At 29.8% G+C, this 19950-nt stretch overlaps 3 protein-coding genes across 17 annotated transcripts in view; 2 read left to right on the plus strand and 1 right to left on the minus strand.

Moving 5' to 3' along the window:
* The window catches only part of Fak (protein tyrosine kinase 2 Fak), an 18429-nt gene extending 13633 nt beyond the window's left edge, over positions 1-4796 (plus strand). For all 6 annotated transcript variants that reach the window (XM_074130291.1, XM_074130292.1, XM_074130290.1 and 3 more), the window contains 6 exons: positions 903-1061; positions 1144-1266; positions 1755-1854; positions 2807-2931; positions 3512-3618; positions 4286-4796. In XM_074130291.1, coding sequence (XP_073986392.1) covers positions 903-1061; positions 1144-1266; positions 1755-1854; positions 2807-2931; positions 3512-3618; positions 4286-4415 — 744 coding nt within the window. In that variant the 3' untranslated portion in view covers positions 4416-4796. The remainder of the gene's footprint in view (positions 1-902; positions 1062-1143; positions 1267-1754; positions 1855-2806; positions 2932-3511; positions 3619-4285) is intronic.
* LOC141455345 (uncharacterized) lies at positions 4178-15486 on the minus strand. Of its 9 annotated transcripts, XR_012459224.1 has the most exons (7): positions 15305-15461; positions 14801-14911; positions 13021-13063; positions 12782-12841; positions 9445-9886; positions 4703-4824; positions 4178-4350 (listed from the first exon to the last, which is right to left on the minus strand). XR_012459224.1 is itself a non-coding variant. In XM_074130311.1 (5 exons), the coding sequence occupies exons 1-5, from the start codon at positions 15358-15360 to the stop codon at positions 9539-9541; spliced, it is 618 nt and encodes a 205-aa protein (XP_073986412.1). In that variant the 5' UTR covers positions 15361-15485; the 3' UTR covers positions 5334-9538. The 9 variants fall into 9 exon arrangements, 1 of the variants encoding a protein (XP_073986412.1); XR_012459223.1 differs by lacking the exons at positions 4178-4350; positions 4703-4824 and adding an exon at positions 5334-7090 and having other exon boundaries at positions 15305-15486; XR_012459222.1 differs by lacking the exons at positions 4178-4350; positions 4703-4824 and adding an exon at positions 5334-7803 and having other exon boundaries at positions 15305-15486.
* Positions 15487-17469: 1983 nt separating this feature from the next.
* The window catches only part of LOC141455344 (oxidative stress-induced growth inhibitor 2-like), a 32372-nt gene continuing 29891 nt past the window's right edge, over positions 17470-19950 (plus strand). Inside the window, exon 1 of one of the 2 annotated variants that reach the window (XM_074130308.1) lies at positions 17470-17709. The gene's annotated coding sequence lies outside the window, so the exon portion shown is untranslated. The remainder of the gene's footprint in view (positions 17710-19950) is intronic. The other variant, XM_074130310.1, reaches the window with a different exon arrangement.

Raw genomic sequence — 19950 nt, forward strand, 5'->3', positions numbered from 1 at the left:
CTGGAGAAAAAGTTGCAATTTTTAGTTGTATTACCTAAATTAGTTTTGCACCTCTTTTATTTGCCTGCTTCATTTATGTATGTAGTTTATTGTTAATAAATTATTTAAGTTTTCGCAACCCAATATTTACGCTCACAGAGTATGGCTTTTTTTAAATTTATTTTTTCGTAAAATTTTAGTTAATTGAATATATATTTATAGCCATATTTATTGAAGGTTTTATTTATTTAGTTGTTTTTGATAGTTCAAAGATACGAACATTATGATGGCATAATGGGCAATTGGGCATGTTTTCTTTTAACGAATTACTCAGAGAAAAAATTGAGATTGTATTAAACATTGGAAATTGGGAAATATCTTGTTTAAATTTGAGTGTACTAGTGGTGGAATTATGATATACACCCTTTTTCATAAAGTTTACGTTAATAAGAATGAACCAACTTTTTCTAGTTTGCATGATACTATCTTCGTTTGAAACCCACGACTTGTTCTGACAAATTAGGTTTTCTGAGTGCTCTTCGAATTACATTCATGAACGCACCAAAAATTTCGGACCCTGTCTTGCACTGTTAGTAAAATTTGTACATGAGAAATAAAATTTTTGTAGTAAACCTATTTGGCTGTAATGTTTTGTCTTCGAATTTAACGTCAGGCATCCCCCTTTATATATTATTTACCTAGATTTGATGTCAAATAGTAGAACGTTTTCAAAATTGAACTCATACAGTTCTTAATATTAAACACGATTTAAACAGTAATAACAGATTATTGACCTAAGTTACTAGAACAAAACAAAAAGGAATCACAGCCAACTGTAGGGTAAAACTAGTGGTATCCTTCGAAATATCCATGTACTTTTTAGAATATTTGTAACTGCCATAACACCAAATTGAACCGCACAGGGTTCTTCTGGCCTTTACGGGGATTTGTTGGCTGTCGAACGTGGAGTAATTTCCCCAGGAGTGGATTTGGAACAAGAGGAACTGGAAAGAAGGCTAAAACAGCAAATCAAAGAGGCAGAAGAAGATTCCAAATGGTTGGTTGAAGGAGAAAATAATTTGGTTAGTTTTAATTTACAGTCTGTTCAGTATTTTCAAATTTTTGAAATTCCAGATTTCACTTTTTTCTTTATACTGTTTACAGAAAAAACGTCTATCAATTGCTGCTTCCCTTTCGGATAATGATAGTTCTGAAGGTCCGTCTACTAATACTGATTCACTCAGTCGGAAATCTGCAAGTTCTGTTGAAAAAGTTGTTAGGTTAAAGGTAAAATTTAATTATATCCTAGCACAAAAGTAGTTGAAAACTCAGGAAGGTGAAACTAAAAATTGAATGTTGGTTTCACAATTCTGGATATCAGTGAGTTCATCCGCCCTTTTAAACCCGTAAAATTATTAAATTGTACTTGAAAATCACAAACATTATATTTTTAAAAAAGAGGACAAACTATTATGAATATATATAAATAAATATGCAGGAAAGTAGAAACAAGAGAATGTTGTAATATTTATCACTAATCATTCTTTCTTTCCCCGTTTTTCAAGTAAAACTATTTCTAAATTTCTTAAATTATTTAATTTAAACCATCACCAACTCTTATTCTGACATTAGAAATCACCCACTTTTATTTTAAAAACGTTACGTTTCGGATGTATTTATAGTTTTTCTCTACCTCAAAAATGAAATCTCAAGGTAGATGAAATCAATTGATATTTTTATTGTATTGGCTTTTAAACTTATTTTTTTCCCCTTAGAAAATGGAACCAACACCTACAGCCGATTTGGACAGAAACAATGACAGGGTTTACGAGTGTACAACATCAGTTGTTAAAGCTGTTATGGCCTTATCTCAGGGTAATAATTTCAGTAATTTACACTACCAGTAATTTTAAATTTAATTTAGATAAATTATGTTTTCCTCATAGATGTTAAATTTATGTAAGAGAGGGTCATTTTGGAACTTTTCAGTGTTTGTTACGTTTTAGAGTTTTGTAGCTGACGCGGAATGTACACTTCTTTCTTTTTGAATCTTTTAAGTATATTTATACAAAAAGTTACCATCACGTTACACCAGTACTGGAGCACACTTTTTTAATTGCACAGAAACACATTGCCTAAATCTTTCTTAGGATTTTTCGCTGTTATTTACTATTTAGATTACTACTGACAGTTTCGAACTGACATTAATCTCTAAACGATAGTGATACCTTGTCCAAGAAGAGGCAATAAGGGGAGTAACTAACCATGGGCAACCGCTCTCACTTGATTTTAAATTGAATAATCTGGAAGTATAAATACAAGATAATTAGTAATAAGTAATATGGACAATATTGTAAATAATTTCCTCATCCACGGAAGAAATTGAATACATATTGTTGGCAATCATTATTGACCGCGCCAATTATTGCGTGCGATAATAGTTATAAAAGTAATAAATTAGTTAAAGTTCAAATATGAAATTATTTAGCGTTCCTAATAACAGTTACTTGAATTTGTGCAATAAGATTTGAAATTTTCTTAGTGTAGAGTTAAGTTGGTCTTGCCTTCTGAATGGCCAGTTAAATGAAAGCATTTGTTTTCTGAATTTCTTTTATAAATAGCCGAGCTTTCTTTTGAAGTAACTTTTTATAATAAAGTACGACATGAACGTGGAAAATATACTTCCAAATGAGAGGACATTTAATAAATAAAAGCCCTCAGATGAACTGCAGTTGTATAGGTGGTAAAATCATTTGCACTATTATTTTAAATAATAGAATTTTTGTATTTTGAGTTTTGAGACTAAAATTTTGAATTCATGTTGCAGGTGTACAAGAAGCACAGACTTCTATGTATTTGAACCTTGTACGTAAGGTTGGAATAGAACTAAGAGCATTACTAACCAGTGTAGATGTACTCGTCGGAATATTTCCGCAAACAGCTATAAGAGAGGTAAATTTTTTTTAAAATAATATTCACAATAAAATAATATTTAAACAATATTCACATACTTTAGGTTACTTTTTCTTATTGGGTCATAAGAGAAGGAAATGGAATTGTGTAAAAATTAAGAAAATGAATTTTCATTGGAAGGTCCCCGGAATATGGAAAAAAATGGGGTTCGCTCTCATACTCCGTCTCTTTCTCTCTGCGACAGTCTCAAATTCGAAAATATTCTGAAGCCATTAGAATCACTGTACAATATACGGTTCTTTCTACCAGCTGTATAATTAAGATGTAACACTGATTCAGTATGAAGCCAGGAATAAGTTGGTTAATTGAAAGTGCAATTTAGAAAATGAATGTTTGTAACTTTATAGAGAATTAATTGCACTTTGTTTTGTTTTTGTTAACACTAAGTACTCTATTTATTTGAAATGTTTTTAAAATTTTTTTTTTTTAATACTCATAGTTCTACATTAACTTGAAGAGTTAAAGAAAGTTGATAAATTTAGGTGCTTTTACCATATATTTTTATTTTCTCAATAAAACAATAGAAATTTACAAGAATTAAATAATAATGAAATTACAGGTGGAAATGGCCCATCAAGTGCTTGGCAAAGATATGTCAGAATTAGTGAACGCAATGAAACTGGCACAACATTATTCTTCTACAACTTTAGATTCCGTTTATAGAAAGTAAGTTTATTGCATAAAAGTAATAGGTCGTAATATGTAAGTTTAAATGTTGTTTATAAATAATAAGTCGTAATGCAATCGAGCGAATTTTCTACTTTAGGTTTTGCTAAATAGAAAAGTTTAAGAGGTCCAAGATTTTGGCAAAAAAAAAAAAAATAGTTGGACAGAAGAGCCCTTTTTGCCAAATAGATTTTTTTTTGTAACGAGTTAAAACAAACTTTCAAGAAAATTCACCTAAGGGTACGGTCTTACTACCGGTAAAACATTATTTGGAATTAAAAAAGGGAATCAATATTCCAAATTTGAAAAAGAATAAAAAGATAAAAGCATAGATTTTTGTTTTTGTCATATTGCCGAAATGATCACAACAATGTAAACTTACCTGGTTCGGATGAGGATCAAGGAAAAACTATCCTTAATCTCTTGTACTCAATATTCATTTTTTCTGTTTTTTATTATTCTCTTAAGAATGAAATCTAGTTAAGTATAAATTTGAGATACTTTAACTAGATTAACTTCAGTCTGTTTGATCGATTTGTGTGTTTATACAGCAGAAATGTTTTTTTTTTTTTTGTTTTGTTTATTAAGTTACCTTGATGCCATTTGCCACGCTTAAAATATGTATAAGAATTATCTGCTTTTCTAAATTAATGTCATGTTTGTGCAGAGGCATGCTCTCGGCAGCTCACGTACTGGCTATGGATGCTAAGAACCTGTTGGATGTAGTTGATTCTATAAGAATAAAGAATAAACATGTGGATGATTTTATACGTTCAGGTCATGAAGTCAAAGAATAACTTTTTAATATTTTATATATTTTTTTACTTTTCACGTAATTACTGTTCACTTATCTTGAAACCAAAAGAAAATCGTTTACAAGAATCATTCCCACTTAATATTTTCAATGTTTATGTAAATATAAAAAGTAAGTTAAAATAAATAAAAAGTCTAAGTTACCCAAAAAAACATTATTTATTTGTAAGATATTTAAAAAAAAATAATTTACTTATGTAGATAAGGATATATTTTTTTGCCTTTAGATTTTTATTTATTTTTTTTTGTTTTAATAAATTTGAATACTTACATTCATTACTTTGTAATTTTTAAGCAATTATGGACCTCTTTGTTTTATTTCTTCGCATTGTACAAACTCAAATTCAATTAAATATTTGTCCTTATTATTTATTTTTATGGTTAACCTTAATCCTGGAATGAAACAAAAAAATGTTTACTCATAGGAATTCTTGGCTATCTTCGCAGTAGTACGCTGTCACTGTCAGAAAACATAGATATTGATTCATCTTGCTTAAATGACTATTTTCAATGAAATAGTTTTTTAGTCACCATTGCCAAAAAGATTAGATCCTGTATGATCCTACAATTACATAAAGGAATCCAGGAGAGAAAAGGAACGTTTCAGGAATAACGTAAGTTGGCCATCAAAATCAAATTTTGTTCCTTGGATCAACTGTCCCTAATACGTTAAGCCTGAAACCTGATTATATATCATCATCCACTCCTCGTCATAAGTAGAAATTAGGAAAGGAGTAAGCATGTCAACTGAAACTGCGTGTCCTCTCTAGCGATCAAAAGAGAATCTGGAGATTATATATTATGAATCAGAGACAGGCCGATGTCTACCGGATCAACGGTAACTAATGAATTACGGATGCTATGTATATATGTACCTTGTTATAAGTATAAAAAATAAAAAGTTGCATACTTTACTTTATTTCAAAGAAATACATTTCTGGCTTCAACTCATTTCTATTAAAATATTGGAAGACCTTAAACAGTGACCTTCGGTACATAAAATATATAAATATATATACTTAAATTTATATTTTCAATGTATTATGAAAAAATATAATTTTTTATTTGTGCTCAATGCATTACTTTCAAAACAGTTGGATTTTTTTTCTAAGATCTTGTCAAAACTAATTATTCATGTTTAAGGAATGTTTTTTTTACTAACGTTTTTGTGCCATTTTGCTTTTCCTTTACCCAAAGTAATGGATAGAATGATGAAATGGTCTAAAAATCAAATCCTGAGTTCTGTTCTCCCTTCTTGAAGTTGCCTCTTATTTGGGGACAATTTACCAACTAGTTCTGAACACCTGTATTACTTAAAACTAAATATACTATTAATTAAAAAAAGAATTCAAAGAAAATTACGTTTCTTTACAAGCAATCTCAAAGGTACTAATAATTCTAAAAAATTACTCTGTTCTTAACTTATGTACATTTACAAAAAAAAAATTGCGAAGAAATAATTTACAATACTCATTTTCGTAGTATTTTAATTTGAGTTCAATATTTCCAGCAATTTTTGGAATTAATTTAACTATTAAAATAAATAACTTAAACATGAAATGTAAATATTTATCTAGCGGGGATATTTATTATTTTTTGAAGCCATCAATAAATAAAGCAATTCAAACTTTCAGAGCTTACGGTTTCTCTTAGAAGAGCCAAAGCATTTTTAAAGAATGAACGAATTACAAATAGTATTGTATTGTTACAATGCAAGTTATATGTATCAGAATAAATTAATATTTTATTAAAATAATATTCCAATTGATATGTAATTGCTAATTTGAATTTTAGATACTTCTCTTGAATATTTATAAAAGAATTTGGTTGAATGGTCTAGGAACAGAATATTATGCTAAACTTGTTTTTTAATACAACCTTAAATCTTCTCTATACCCAGAAACCAGTTCCTAAAGGAGTCTGAAACGTGGAATGCATAGCCCCAGCCAACCACTGAACTTTATATACAAAGCCAAAAAAACAAATTATTTATTAGTTTATAAACTTTGTTTTACTTTCCTTAAAACTAAATTTCATTATTAAACATTACATGTTTTCTAATATAATCTATAAAAATGTAATTTTGTGTTGCAGCATAAAGACAATTATTTTTAAGATAATGCTCTAGACCACCTAAAAATCATTTGTAAGTATTCAACCGAAGTAACTAAAATTATAAAATATTAAAATACATCGTATTACATTAGAATATTATTTTAATTCAATATACATACATTAATTCTGGGATACATACAACTTTTGAAGCAATTCAGTATTGTTTGCAACTTATACATTATTCGAAGCTGGTTGGGCTTGCACAACACAAAGCTTTGCAAAAATAAAATTTTTTTTATACCTACGTAAGGATGAAAATACAAAATTGTATCCATCCTTTGAGTCACGAAATTCGCACAATAAAAAGACTGATATTAATTTAAAATATTTATTTTACGGTTAAGACGTAAAACATAAAAGTTGCTGCAACAAATCATTTTTTCTTGATTCAATTAAATATGAAAAAATAAATTACCTTTTTTGAAGTTCAAGAATAAATTACCTTCCTTTCAGTATTAAAGAATATTGCGAATAATTCGAGAACCTGGGCCTGGAGTGTTTCATGCTAAGCATCAGGCCTCAGAGCCTATCAAACTTCCACAAACTAAAAAACGCATAAATTTCAAATTGGATATTTTCGCTTAGAAGACGCGACATAAAATAATTTTGGATAGTGGTCTAAATTCCCCTAATCACCTTATGAAATCTCGGCAAGGTATTACCAGCTTTCTTTTTTCACATCAATGACGAGCGGATAAGTAAGCTTTAGAGAGAGTCTACGCAGAGAAAATCTAAGTAGAACCAGGAATGGCTGGATTCAGAGATTTCAGGCCCAATTCTTAAATATAAATTACTTCTCTTCCCGTATTGTTTGTTAATTAGCTCCTCACTTTTAAACCGACAGTAGTTTTTAAATTTCAGCACATTTAATTCTTTTGCTTCAGTTATAATAATCAGATAATTCTTTTAATGTTACAATCCTTTCAATTGCCTTATTATTTGTTAACGATTGATCACACATTTCCCCATTTTGATCAACAAAGTAAAACTTAAAGTGTAAAAAAAATGCTGCAGAAACTAAATTATCTTTAAAATGAACCATATTGTATTTTTTTAAAGAGTAGAAAAGCAAAAAAGAATTAAAAAACTTACTCTAGTTTTTCCAGTAATTATTTGTCGTAACTAAATGTAAGGAATCCAACTGCAACTAAGTTTTTTCGTATCAATTCCTCCAAAAAATTTAATAACATTCTTTCCTCTGCGTCCATTTTATAAAAAACATTCTTTGGACCCCACTCATAAATTATGCCTAATTATCTAATAATAAAAAGCCATAAAATAATTTCATTCAAAATATGAATATTAATTATACGAAATAAATGTTCTACAATTATATTAAGGCAGCATTTTTTTTTTCCAGAACTAATCCAAATTGATTATAATCAAATTGTAAAAATAATTGGAACTTTACATCAAAGAATTCTTTTAAATAAAAAAATTAACACATTAAGAAATATTATGTACAAAATGAATTTGTGCTAACTATTATTGGTATGTAGTGTATATACTTAACTTTATTTACATATTTATACGTATTATATTATATTAAAACCCTGTAAATATGTCTCAAGTGCAAATATAGTTTAATTAAATGTAAATTAAAATTACAATTATTATTTTGTCTTTTGATGATAGTATTACCAAAAATAATAGTAATAATTGAAGGAATGTGTCAAAAGTATTTATGTATATACAGTAATCATATAACTAAATAAAATTACACCTACTTATTCCCATTGAAATAGATAATCATGAACAAATAGCAAATAAAAATTAACCACTGGCTTATGGAATTCATTTCGTTCTTTCACGTAATGAAGCGTCCAGTGCGCATAACTGTGCAATTGTGTTTGTTAAAAGGAGGTTACAGTGTTGAATTTCACATGTGATCAATGTGAAACATATGCTTTAAATTAATTTGAAAATAAATGCTTTCATTAAAGTTTGTAAGCACAGAACCATACTAGGTTAACTAAAACTTTTTATTTAATTATACCTTTTTAAGAAAAAAGAATATGTCAAGAATGCGATATACTAGTTTCACATTAAACACATATGTGAAATAATCGTCAGTCTTATCCACATTAATCTTATAATAATAATAAAAGATATATTTAAATATAAAATAACAATCTTCCAAAAATAAATAATATTTCTTTGGCCAACACTATAAGTAATTCCTTATACTTTTTATTTAAATAGTGCGTTTCATGATGTTCTTGGAGTTTTATAAAATCTGAAATGTGCACATTTCTTTCGACTTCGTATTAAATTTATCCTCTCTTCTTTGGGTGCAACCATTAATTTCTAATCTTCTACCAGCAGCAATCTTCACTAAAACTGTATTTTTGGTTTGAGATAAAATTATGGCTTTATCGCATTAAATTTGAAAACAAGGAAGTATTGTGTTCAATTTCAGTTTGCTGCCTGTAGATGTTTTCCTTTCAGAATATACTGTCCAGCGCCCTGAATGTGATAAGATTTCGGTCACTGATGACTTCACATGAAAAAAGAAAACTCCTATGCTTTTATTACATTTATTTTTCACTTACTCTACTCGTATCCAACGCAAAAAAAATTGTAAGCAACCACAAAATTTTCTCTCATAAGACCATTATGAAACACACTGCACAGAAAAAATAAGAAACATATCATTCGTCATTTCGAACTCATTCTTGTAAGAATACTATTTTATATTAAGGAAACACGCGAACTCATTAGGGGAGCATCTTGATATTAAGTTATTAACTGATAGTTTTGGCATGATTATAACAAAAGGAAATGGGTAATGTACTCAAATGTCCATAAGGGACAGAATAATATTGTAAGGGCTCATTTCCATAGTACGTTAAATAATATAACATTAATTCCTTAAATAATATTAAATATGAAATATACCTTTTTTCTTTCACTGGTCTCTGTTGATTTTTCTATTCATTTCCACTTTCAGGTTATCTCCAACACACACAATTAAAAAACTAAACTTTTTTTTTTAACTATCACTGTATAGTTCCTTGTGTAATCTTTTTCTGTGACGCACCAATGAACTTCTCTGTGTGAAGCCGACATTGCATATGTTACACTGTAGCTTTTCACCACTGTGAACAGCCATATGCTTCTTAAGAACAGATTTCTGTGCATAAGATTTACCACAAGTTTCGCATTTGTACGGTCGTATCTCTATGCTACCCATACATTCATGGGATTTCAAATGTAAAGCGAGGCTACAATTTCTGAAAAATTCCCTACCACAAAGTTTACACTGAGTACTACCGAAATCTGAAGATGCATCATCGTCACTTTCCTCATCTGAGTAAACAGCTTCAACTAAAGATTCTTGCTGTAAGAAAAATGAGTACAATTAGTGATAAAAATGAATCTTCTAATAACGCGAGAAAACGTTCCACAAGTTAAATAATAATGCTTTTTAGGGTCAGTTACCTAATTGGCCAAACGCACTGATAAACATTAAAATTTAAAAAAAAATAAAATTACATCTTACACCGCTAGTAAGATGTAAGAAACTTTGTATTATCGCATATAATAGACTGTCCGTGTTAACTTGTATTACATATTACACAGTTCTTGAGTTAGAGAGCGAATCTGCCTGTTGAGCGTACAATCTGGAGTGAAGGAAATAGGAGCTGAGAGATAAAATTTCTCCAGAAAGATGCTTTATGAAGGGCGAGGGGACACAAATCTCTATTGCAACATGGAATTTAAGACGATAAAACTTTAAATATGGAAGCAACGCGGTCTGACTTTCTAATAAATACAAAAAATAAATTCCCAGAAGAACCTATTCCCAAAGCAAAAATTATAGCTAATGAATGAAAGCTTTATTATAAATGAAAAAAACCTTCTTACGAATTATTATATAAAATAAATGAAGGATTCTTAACAAACTTCATTAATATAATTTTCAAGAAAACATAAAGCATTTGTCATTATGTAAGTGAGACAAAAAACAGGTATAGGAAAGTTCAGGCGAGCTCCAAAATAGCAACATAAATATCCAAGTTTTGCAATCCGCAAAAGTGAATTGACAGGTATATTTTTTAAATTACGTTAAAGAATAATTTATAATGAACAACAAAAAAGCCATAATTAGGGTGAAGGGACCAGTAATTGACTGGGCACCAGTAATTGACATACCAGATATAAACTGGTATTATAAGGGATATGAGCCGTTTTTAGTGGTGATTCTTTCAATTTCGTTATTGAGAAGCCTTTGGGCAGCAGTTCCAGAAAAATATTAATTATTGGAATGTTCCTTGGTATCAGTGGAAGGTTATTTGTGTTAAAAGTTCAAAATCAAGGAAAAAACAAGCCGTTGCTAAGGAGGATTGATAAGAAAATAATTTTTCTTTTTTCTTATTTTTCGTTTATTTGTTCATATATTCGTGAGGTTATCAATGTTCTGTTATAATTAGTATTACTTGTAGATTTCATTTATGTAGTTTTTTTTTTTTAATTATAAGAAGCATTGAGGATTAAAATGGGGCTGTCAATCACTGGTCCTTGAAACGGCAATTTGCCCAGTAATTGACATGTATGTCAATCACTGGTCCTACAGCTTTTTTGTTTGAGACCAGTGATTGACTTCCTGGGAAAATGATAAGATAGGTTGATAAATTTTATTATAATTAAAAATTCAATACATTGTAAAATAAAATCATTGATAAAAATCGGCAACATAAAATATGTTTAAATTAATGAATTAGCAAATGTACGCCTTATTTCAAGAGGGCATGCAGAATGATTATTCTGTAGAGAACAACAATGTATGAACAACAAACTGGAATAATCGTGATCGCCGAACAGCTTCCGAGGCCTACGTGATTGATAAAAACGACGCCCACTTATCGGAGTTTGAAAATCTCTCATTCTCCCTCAGTTTTGGGTCCTTGCCACATGCCAAAGAAGAAAGGGAGGAAATGGCTGAACCATAGAATTCCATCAAACAAAACGGCCAGGGGAAAAATGAAGCTCCCTCAAGAGAAGTACCAGGTGCGAAATTAAACATAAGTGGAGAAGTTGGTGACTTAGTGATGTTACACATTACTTACTTTTTAATCTAGTTTTTTTTTCATTGATGTTTCATTTATTTATTACTGTTGTAAGTGCGAATGCTTACAACCTGAGGCGGGACGCGATTAACGTGCGCACAGTGTATATATAAATTAGCCCAAGAGGTAACTCAGTAATAATAAACAATCAAATACTGTTTAGATGCAGAAAATAAGAATGAATTACATTCAGATAGTTTGGTTTCGAAGCAAATGATACTGGCAGCACAGATTGTGGAAAATATTAGCGAAGCGCTCCAAAAGAAGGGAAGCGTAGGAGAAATTTTGTTCACTAGAAAGCACCAACAACTCGAACCCAAAGACGCGTAGATGCCATCAGTAGCAACGTTATAGGCGGAATGGATAAAACAAGGATGTGACCACATAGTCTAATCGGAAGTAGAGAGTTTGGTAAAGTGAGAACCAAAAAAAATTCCCAAAAAAAGGTTTAAGTAACAAAATATTTAGCGGAAACTTGGAAGGATAAGAGAGCGGAAGAGTTGAGAGAAAGAGATAAAAGCGAGCCGACAGACATTCTGTACGATCTAACAAGTATGTTAGCTAATATCTCCCTGGTACTATTGAAAGTAAGGGCTGTTATTCAAATTACCTGTCTTGGCTTGGGGACTTAATTAAAACTGTCCAGTAGGAGAGTTGTGTTAGGGTTGATCGTCAAAAACTGCATAAAAAAGCGTAATGTTGAAAAATATTAGATTATTTAGGATTGCCTATTTAAAAACTGATTGTAATTAATTATGAATAAGACCGATTTTTGTTATAAATCCAATTGAAAAAGTGATTTAGGTGATTTATTTAGATTTAAAAGTGATTTTGAATGCATACCTTATGTCGTTTCATGAATATATTTGTATGTCAATTACTGGTCCCACCCCATGTCAAACACTGGTTCCACCGAAAATTCGGTATGTCAATTACTGGGTCATTGACATACTTCCAAAAAAAATCATTTTTGGCTGACATAAAGATCGAATTTACTGCTTTTAAAATATTAATAAAATAAAATACATCCTACTGGACCGGTACAATTTTACAACCTACACCTGGAGCCAAAATAACGGAAGTTATTCTACCTTAAACTCGAATTTTTTCTTAAGCAGTCAATTACTGGTCCCTTCACCCTAAACATGAACACTTTTAAAACGTACCTCTAATTCGCCATCATTTCCACCATTGTCAATGCTAGTGTAAGATGGATCAGTATATATCTAGAATAAAACCAAAATTAAATCAAAACCAATTATTTATGAATTATATAAGTTACATTAAGTTTTCATCATTTTTTCACGTTGTTTTAAAATAAAATTAAGCAACAACTTATGCTTAATCTTCGCTTAGAACTTAAATGAAGCCAAAACTTTTTAAAATAAAAATAAATCTTACTTACAGGGCTAACATAAGCTTCAAAACTGAGTTCTTTTTGAGGTTTTCTGTAACAATTAAACCCACAGTGAGATAACACATAAAGAACTCTATTGCAACTTACAAGTAAAATAAAAGAAACTAGAACGGCCTAAGTATCAATACAGTGATAAATACGAACATAAAAAATAACAAATCCCAATGGACATTTACGTATAAGAAAATTGTACATTCAGATCTTTCGATTAAAAGTTTGAAGATCGTATATTACTTAATTACCAAATGAATCGGCGGCACATTATGTGAACAAATCAAAAGCTTTGTTAAGATAAAATTATCTATTTATCTATTAAAGACAAAAGCTTAACAAGAAACAATTTGCTAGTAACACGTACAGCGTTAATAAGTTAAAACGGACAAGGGAAAATGCCGGCACGGGCAGAAGCAGAACATATCTTACAACTTTAGTTATCAAGCCTAAAATTTGTAAAATGTATTCGGTCATATGTATTACTTTGGAAGAAAATTAAGGTAGAAAAATGGTTTTACTTTAAAGAATATCATGTCAATCACCCGTGCCACCACTGATTATGCTAAGACAGTTTTTCGCATTGCCTTTCTTTTCTAAAGGGATATCCTTACGGAAATACTATAATAGAACTAAACAAAATCAAGCATAACAAAATATAATTTTTGAACAGTTTTATGCATTGTATCCATATACCTAAAATGTTGATAATTAAAATGTAACATACAGAATAATTTTATAAACTATGTAATATTTAGTAAATTTGATTAGGATTCATTAATACAAATTACGTAGTTAAAAAGAAATGTAATAACTCGCAAGAACGGACTATTTTGTGTTGAGTTTTTGCGATTGCTTTTGTTATTCTCCACGATGGTTAGGCGTAACTAGTTCAAGAGAAAAATAAAGAAGTAATCCAAGAAATCTTCTATTCACATGGATGTAACCACAAACCTAACAAAATGTATGAACAGCTACTCTCCTAGATTCATTTCAATATTATTTCCAAGGTCGGGCGACCATTATAGGACGATATACTGAGGTTTTGTCAGCAAGAAAGAAAGTGTAGCGCTGTACCGTTTGTATCAATGGAAAATGTTGATAGTTCAGAGTTCATCATAAAAAAGAAACACTTATAAATTTATTCTTTCCCAGGAACCCTCACAAGACTCCTCAGTTAATTTAAACATACAGAACTAGTAAAAATTCTTTAATTGTAGCACAATAGACTTAAGAGATAGGCATGAGTCGCAACAGCGTCTCCATTCTAGCGAATACCAAGGGAATCTAATCTAATCTACAGTAAACAACTCATACCTACATATATTTCAGTCATTACAATTCCATATGTCGAATTAATTTATCAAAAATAACTGAGTATAATTTATATTCCTGCATTTAGTATTATCAATAGGTGCTTTTAAATTTCTGTTCCAATATGACGCTTCTTTATTACGCCAGACAGAAAAGATTTGCCAGTTTTTATGTTACAATGATTAATAAATAACAGAAAAAAATTTAAAAGAACTTTATTAAAGTTATTTTATTAACTTTTCACTGAAAAACATTTTTTGATGAATTTCCAGAAGATACTTAAAATTTAGCTAAATAAGATCGATTATTACCTGAACCTAAACCGAAGGATCCATGTGCTCTTTTATGAAGTAATTCTTTTAAAATGGAAACGCATAATAATTATTTATTAAAATCTAAAGAGAAGGGATGTAACTTTAAACAATTAAAAATTTAGCGATAAAGTTTAAAAAGAAAAACTCACATTTCTCCAGGAACATTGAGCTCAATTGTGCATTCTTCAATAAAAACTTTAGGCAATCTCGTCTTCAATTGCAACGTTCTCATTAAATTATTGTTCTTATCTTCATCATCACTGAAATTCCATTTAAAAAAATAAAATGATCACAATAAAAATTAGAAGTATTGGTAGGTAAAAATTAACTTTTAATATTATATTTGGCTGACTTTAAAAATATTTTATCTTGATTAGATATATGATATGATTAGAACTCATTCAGCTAATATCTTGTATACATTGAGAGAGAATTTTCACCTGAACTTTAAAAGGAAGTACCATGTGAAATGTAAAGCATTTAATTAACATATTGCAACTTAAGAAAAAAGTAAATTAATAAAAATACTCAAGAAGAAATAAATCTCTTCTAAGCATATCCATTTTATAAGTGATGGAAAATGCCAATTTATGCAGAGTAATTCACATTTATAGTCATTAATTATAATGCTGTAAAACATAACCCTTCAATACCTTTCTGATTCACTCTTATCTTCCAACACTACATTAAGGAACTGGGATGCTAACATTGTTTCAAAATAAATTTAAATTAAAGGGAAACAAAACAGGGATTAGGCTTTAACTTAAATGCAAAACTACATCTTCCCAACTGACGATACGAGAAGGTTTCATAACTGTTCCTTTTACTTGACCTTCAAAAATAATTGCCAACATAAAAAAAAAAAAATTAAAACACTCATGATCAGTGAAATTAGGGTTTATATAAAAATTAACCTGAATAATTATTGGGCAAAAATATCATTGTGTGTAATAGTATTCATGTTATTGATCGTTCACAATAAAATAAATACTTGACATGCTATTTATTAAGAATATATCATTAACGATTAAAAATATTAAATTTGATTTAAAATTATTATTATTATGAGTATTTGATGAATACGTGAGATGTTAAAATTATTAAATACAATATATTTTCTCACACTTGTATAGTGGATTCATTTTCATTTGTTTTTGAGGAAAAAATTACATTAATGTGTTTTTTTTCAGACTTTTGAAGATATAAATGACAAATTTTTTCGTTTAATCAGTATATAGAAATTTTCACTTCTTTGACCGGTTGCTATAATGAACAAAATAGCTGCAAAGTTGCTGCATAAAAAAAACAATTTCCAAAAAGCAATGGAAAGTAATATATGTTATTAAATTATGCACTATTCACTCTATGTACCACTTTGTAAAGAATTGAGTTTGCAATAAAAATTGTTTTATTGAAACAACTTTTTCTTGCTATAAAATATTCTTTGACAGTTTTCAATTCCAGTATTTAACACTGACTATTAAAATATAAATAAAAACCTAAATTGCAGTTCTTCAGCAAACTCCATTATTCACAAACCTTTGACCTCACATCCACTTTCTTCTGAGAAGTCAAATCTGGACAAGGCTTTTTTTCTGACATCCTACTTTTTCTTTTTGTTTAGAATTTTCCACTTATGAACGGCTTCTAAAGTTCTCTTCGCCCGTTTTAATCCAATTTGAAAACTACTATTGCTGTTTAATTTCAATAGAATGAAGGATGTTCCAATGAGTAATCTAAATACTGATAAATTATCTATCCAGAAATATACGAATTTCTTCTTTTGTTAACTTAAACACCTACACATTTACTAATTAAGAAAGTAACTAGAAATAATAAAAAGTCAAAATTCAAGTTCATCGAAATCGAAAAAGAGAATAAATTTTGTTGAAGGGAAGGGATTAGCTTCAGTAGTCAGCGTATACTAGATGCCAACGCAGAACTCACGGGTTCGATTCCAGCTGCGGGCCCGTATATTTTCTCTGCCTAGGAGCTTCTTACAGCTCATTGACCGGTGATGGTGATACATTTATGTATTACTCACTGTTTATTAAGATTTTACGAAAGATGTTGGAACTTAAGAAATCGGCCACAAGACTAAGCAGACCCCATTAAGTTCCAAACGAGGGATCTTGCATATTTTCAGTACGAACAAGTTTTACCAAATTTAGTCATAACCCCGCCTGATATCTTTAAATTTCGAAAAACTAACTAGTCATGTTGCACATTTGCTACATTAGTTTCAGTAAAAATAAAAAATTAAGTCCCACTGGATAGAGAGGAACTTAAGGGAACCCTTGAAAAACAAAACACCGTGATTAGTCGGTTACATAAGTATTATCTAAGATCTAAAGAAATGTTTAGAGCCCTTGTTGAGTGAAATCTAAAAAAAACTTGAAATAGCAGCTTTAGATGAAAGATTTTGCTAAAAAACATTTGCATCCGAAGCGATAATAAGGTTTAACCCAAATAGCAAATTTTATATTTTCTGTAATCCTCCGGTAAATGGTTATTTTGATTTCAGTTCACCTGTTCTCAAATTGGAAAGCAAAAATTAACATATCAATAACATGTCATTTATTTCGAAGGAAATTTTAATGATAAGTATTTTATAGAAAAAAAAAAAACGAATATCAGAACGAAACAACAAAAAAATGAATGACGCAACTCCCCAATTTTAAAGGGTTCCACGATAAAAATTTTGACGTACACCAATGACATTAAGGTTTACCAACAAAACGTGGACAAAATTTCCCTTCCACTTCACGAAACTCAAACGACAGTGGGGATATTATCCTCCCACTATATTATCGTTGCTAGAATTGTCTTGTTTAACCAGTCAGTAGAAAACCGACTTCGATTGGTTAGAGTTAGTAGCATTAAAGCAGCCTGAGGCCGGCATTCGCGTCCTAATTTTAGTAACATTCTAATATTTCTATTTTTTTAAACTTTTTTCTAATTACGCTTTTTTTTTAAAACTTTTTTTACGTGGTTTATAAACCCATTTTTTCACACAAGTATTGCATCACACAACATTTTTCAAGAATATTTTGTTAAGGTGAGTACAGAATATATTCAATGATTTATAAGTTTGCAATAAAAGATGATTAAAAAATTAAATAAAAAGACAATTATCTGGAGAAAGATGCTTAATGGTTGATCTAAGTCCATCTTAATGAAGATTACTTTAAGTAATTTGATAAAATCAAGGACGCTCTTTATAGGGTCTAATAATAATGTAGATGTTTAATAATAATATAAATATATTAATTTCTACACAATTATTTTATCTAGTAAGTTTGTGCTTATTTAAATTAAAAAAAAAACCGCTAATTTACATCTAACTAGGGCATTTCAGAGATTGATCGTTATCACAAAAAGAAAAGCAACCTTCTGATATTTCTATGAAAGCCGGTTTATAAATTTATCATTTACATACATGTTATTTTTAAGAAAATTATTGTTTTTTTAATGAAAAAAAATTGTGAACTCATTTGATGATTGCACAATCTTATAAATATAACAGAAAATTAGTAAAACTATTTTGTGTTTTCTTTTTCGATTCTAAAACATTTGCCCAGGAATGCGTTATATTGAATTTTCGCTTTAATAATTTTGATAACTTGTGTAAAAGAAATGTAAAGTTTTGTTTCAACTTTATGGTCATATTGATTTGTTTTTGTCCAATCAGTGAATGCGAATAAAATTTTATTTACAGAAGAAAAATAACTGTAAATAATATCGCATCTTACCTTCAAGAAAAACATGAAAGGGGCGTAACTCAGACCGAAAGTGTTTCCATTAATAGTACAAAAATTATACATTTCTGCCTTAATTCTATGTAAAGCAACATTAAATCCTATAAATTCAGTTTTGATTGTGACAGGATTCTTGTCGAAAAAAAAATGTACTAATTGTCACAAAAACGATATAATTTGCAATATATTTAAGAATAGTAATAAACGCCCTTAAGAACACAAGTGTGTTCTTTTTCGCTTTGTAGTCTGCATATTCAAACAAGTGAGAACCTACACCTGTACCTAGATTATGTTATCCATTGTGATCAAAGTTTTCTGATATTTTTCGAATGTAGGGCATAAAAAAATCCGCTCTGTATCACAGCCAGACAGTTGTAGAACCACTTTTTCGTCTGTTGAGAATTTTCCAACTAGAGTATTCTGGTTGTAGAAGAACGCTTTGTATCTTGTCCCGTCTTCGTTCATGTACTCGAGTTTAACTTGGTTGTGTAGAAGCAAATTTGAATTGGCTATCAGCTCCTTTCTTCCTAGAAATTTTGATACGAGCCAGGTAGCGTCAATCTGAGGTAGCCATTTTTAAAATAACTTGGAAGGGTATGTTGGGATCAGGGTATGATATAGTACGGAATAGTTTCATTACCTGGGAATGCTGTTGTTTTCTCCTGGCTTCTTTGGAATCATAATAGATAGCAGTGCAGTGTGTCTGTTAACAAATAAAAACATGGCCTGATCAAATTTTAAATACATAGTTTGGTTTGCCTCCGTTTTTGATGACTAAAAGGGAAGTCTTGCTCATCTTCCACTGTTTTCTAGCTCTTCGATTGCTGATAGTGTAGAAGAAATATGACCGTGGTTCTCTAGAGCGGGAGTTTTTGTTTCAATTGCAATGATTTTTGAGAAAATTGCTGACAACTGAGAAATTCCGTTAATATAAGACAGATTACAGGATTGAAATGGTATTTTAGCAGCAAGCTTTACTTTCATCTCACATCCGAAATTTCAATTAAATAAACTAGGAAAACTTTTAGAAATAATAACAGATCTTCATAAGTCAAATTGCAGGAAATCATGGGTACCATTATGGAGAGAAAAAGAGAAGATTATATTTAGAAATCTAATTGTCGGGTGCTATAGTGACACCAAAAAAATCATCAAACTTGTACTTTTAGTTACGGTGGGAAACATAGATAATGGATCAATAATAATTATTTATTTGTGACAGTCTTTTTGCTAAGACAGGAGGCCTCTCCCAGTTAAATTGAAAGCTGCATAAATTGTAGGAATTATTAAAAGAAAGTACTAAAGCATGTAATTGTTTATCTTCCAATAGTAATGAACTTTACGGACATCATTAAGCAAAAAACAAGCAGAGCTAATTAATATTAATTTCTGCTCTATTATTTATGGCGTTAACAATTACCTCTGATTTAATAGATGTTTATGTAGTGACAGTACTTTCTTTAATACAACTGACTTAGTTATGCTGCTGAAGTTATGTCTGAACAGACGGTCATATGGATATACATTCTAACATTAGGAGT

This window comes from Rhodnius prolixus, unplaced genomic scaffold (genome assembly GCF_049639745.1).
Source record: "Rhodnius prolixus isolate KJV_2025 unplaced genomic scaffold, Rpr scaffold_4, whole genome shotgun sequence".
Classification (NCBI taxonomy): domain Eukaryota; kingdom Metazoa; phylum Arthropoda; class Insecta; order Hemiptera; family Reduviidae; genus Rhodnius; species Rhodnius prolixus.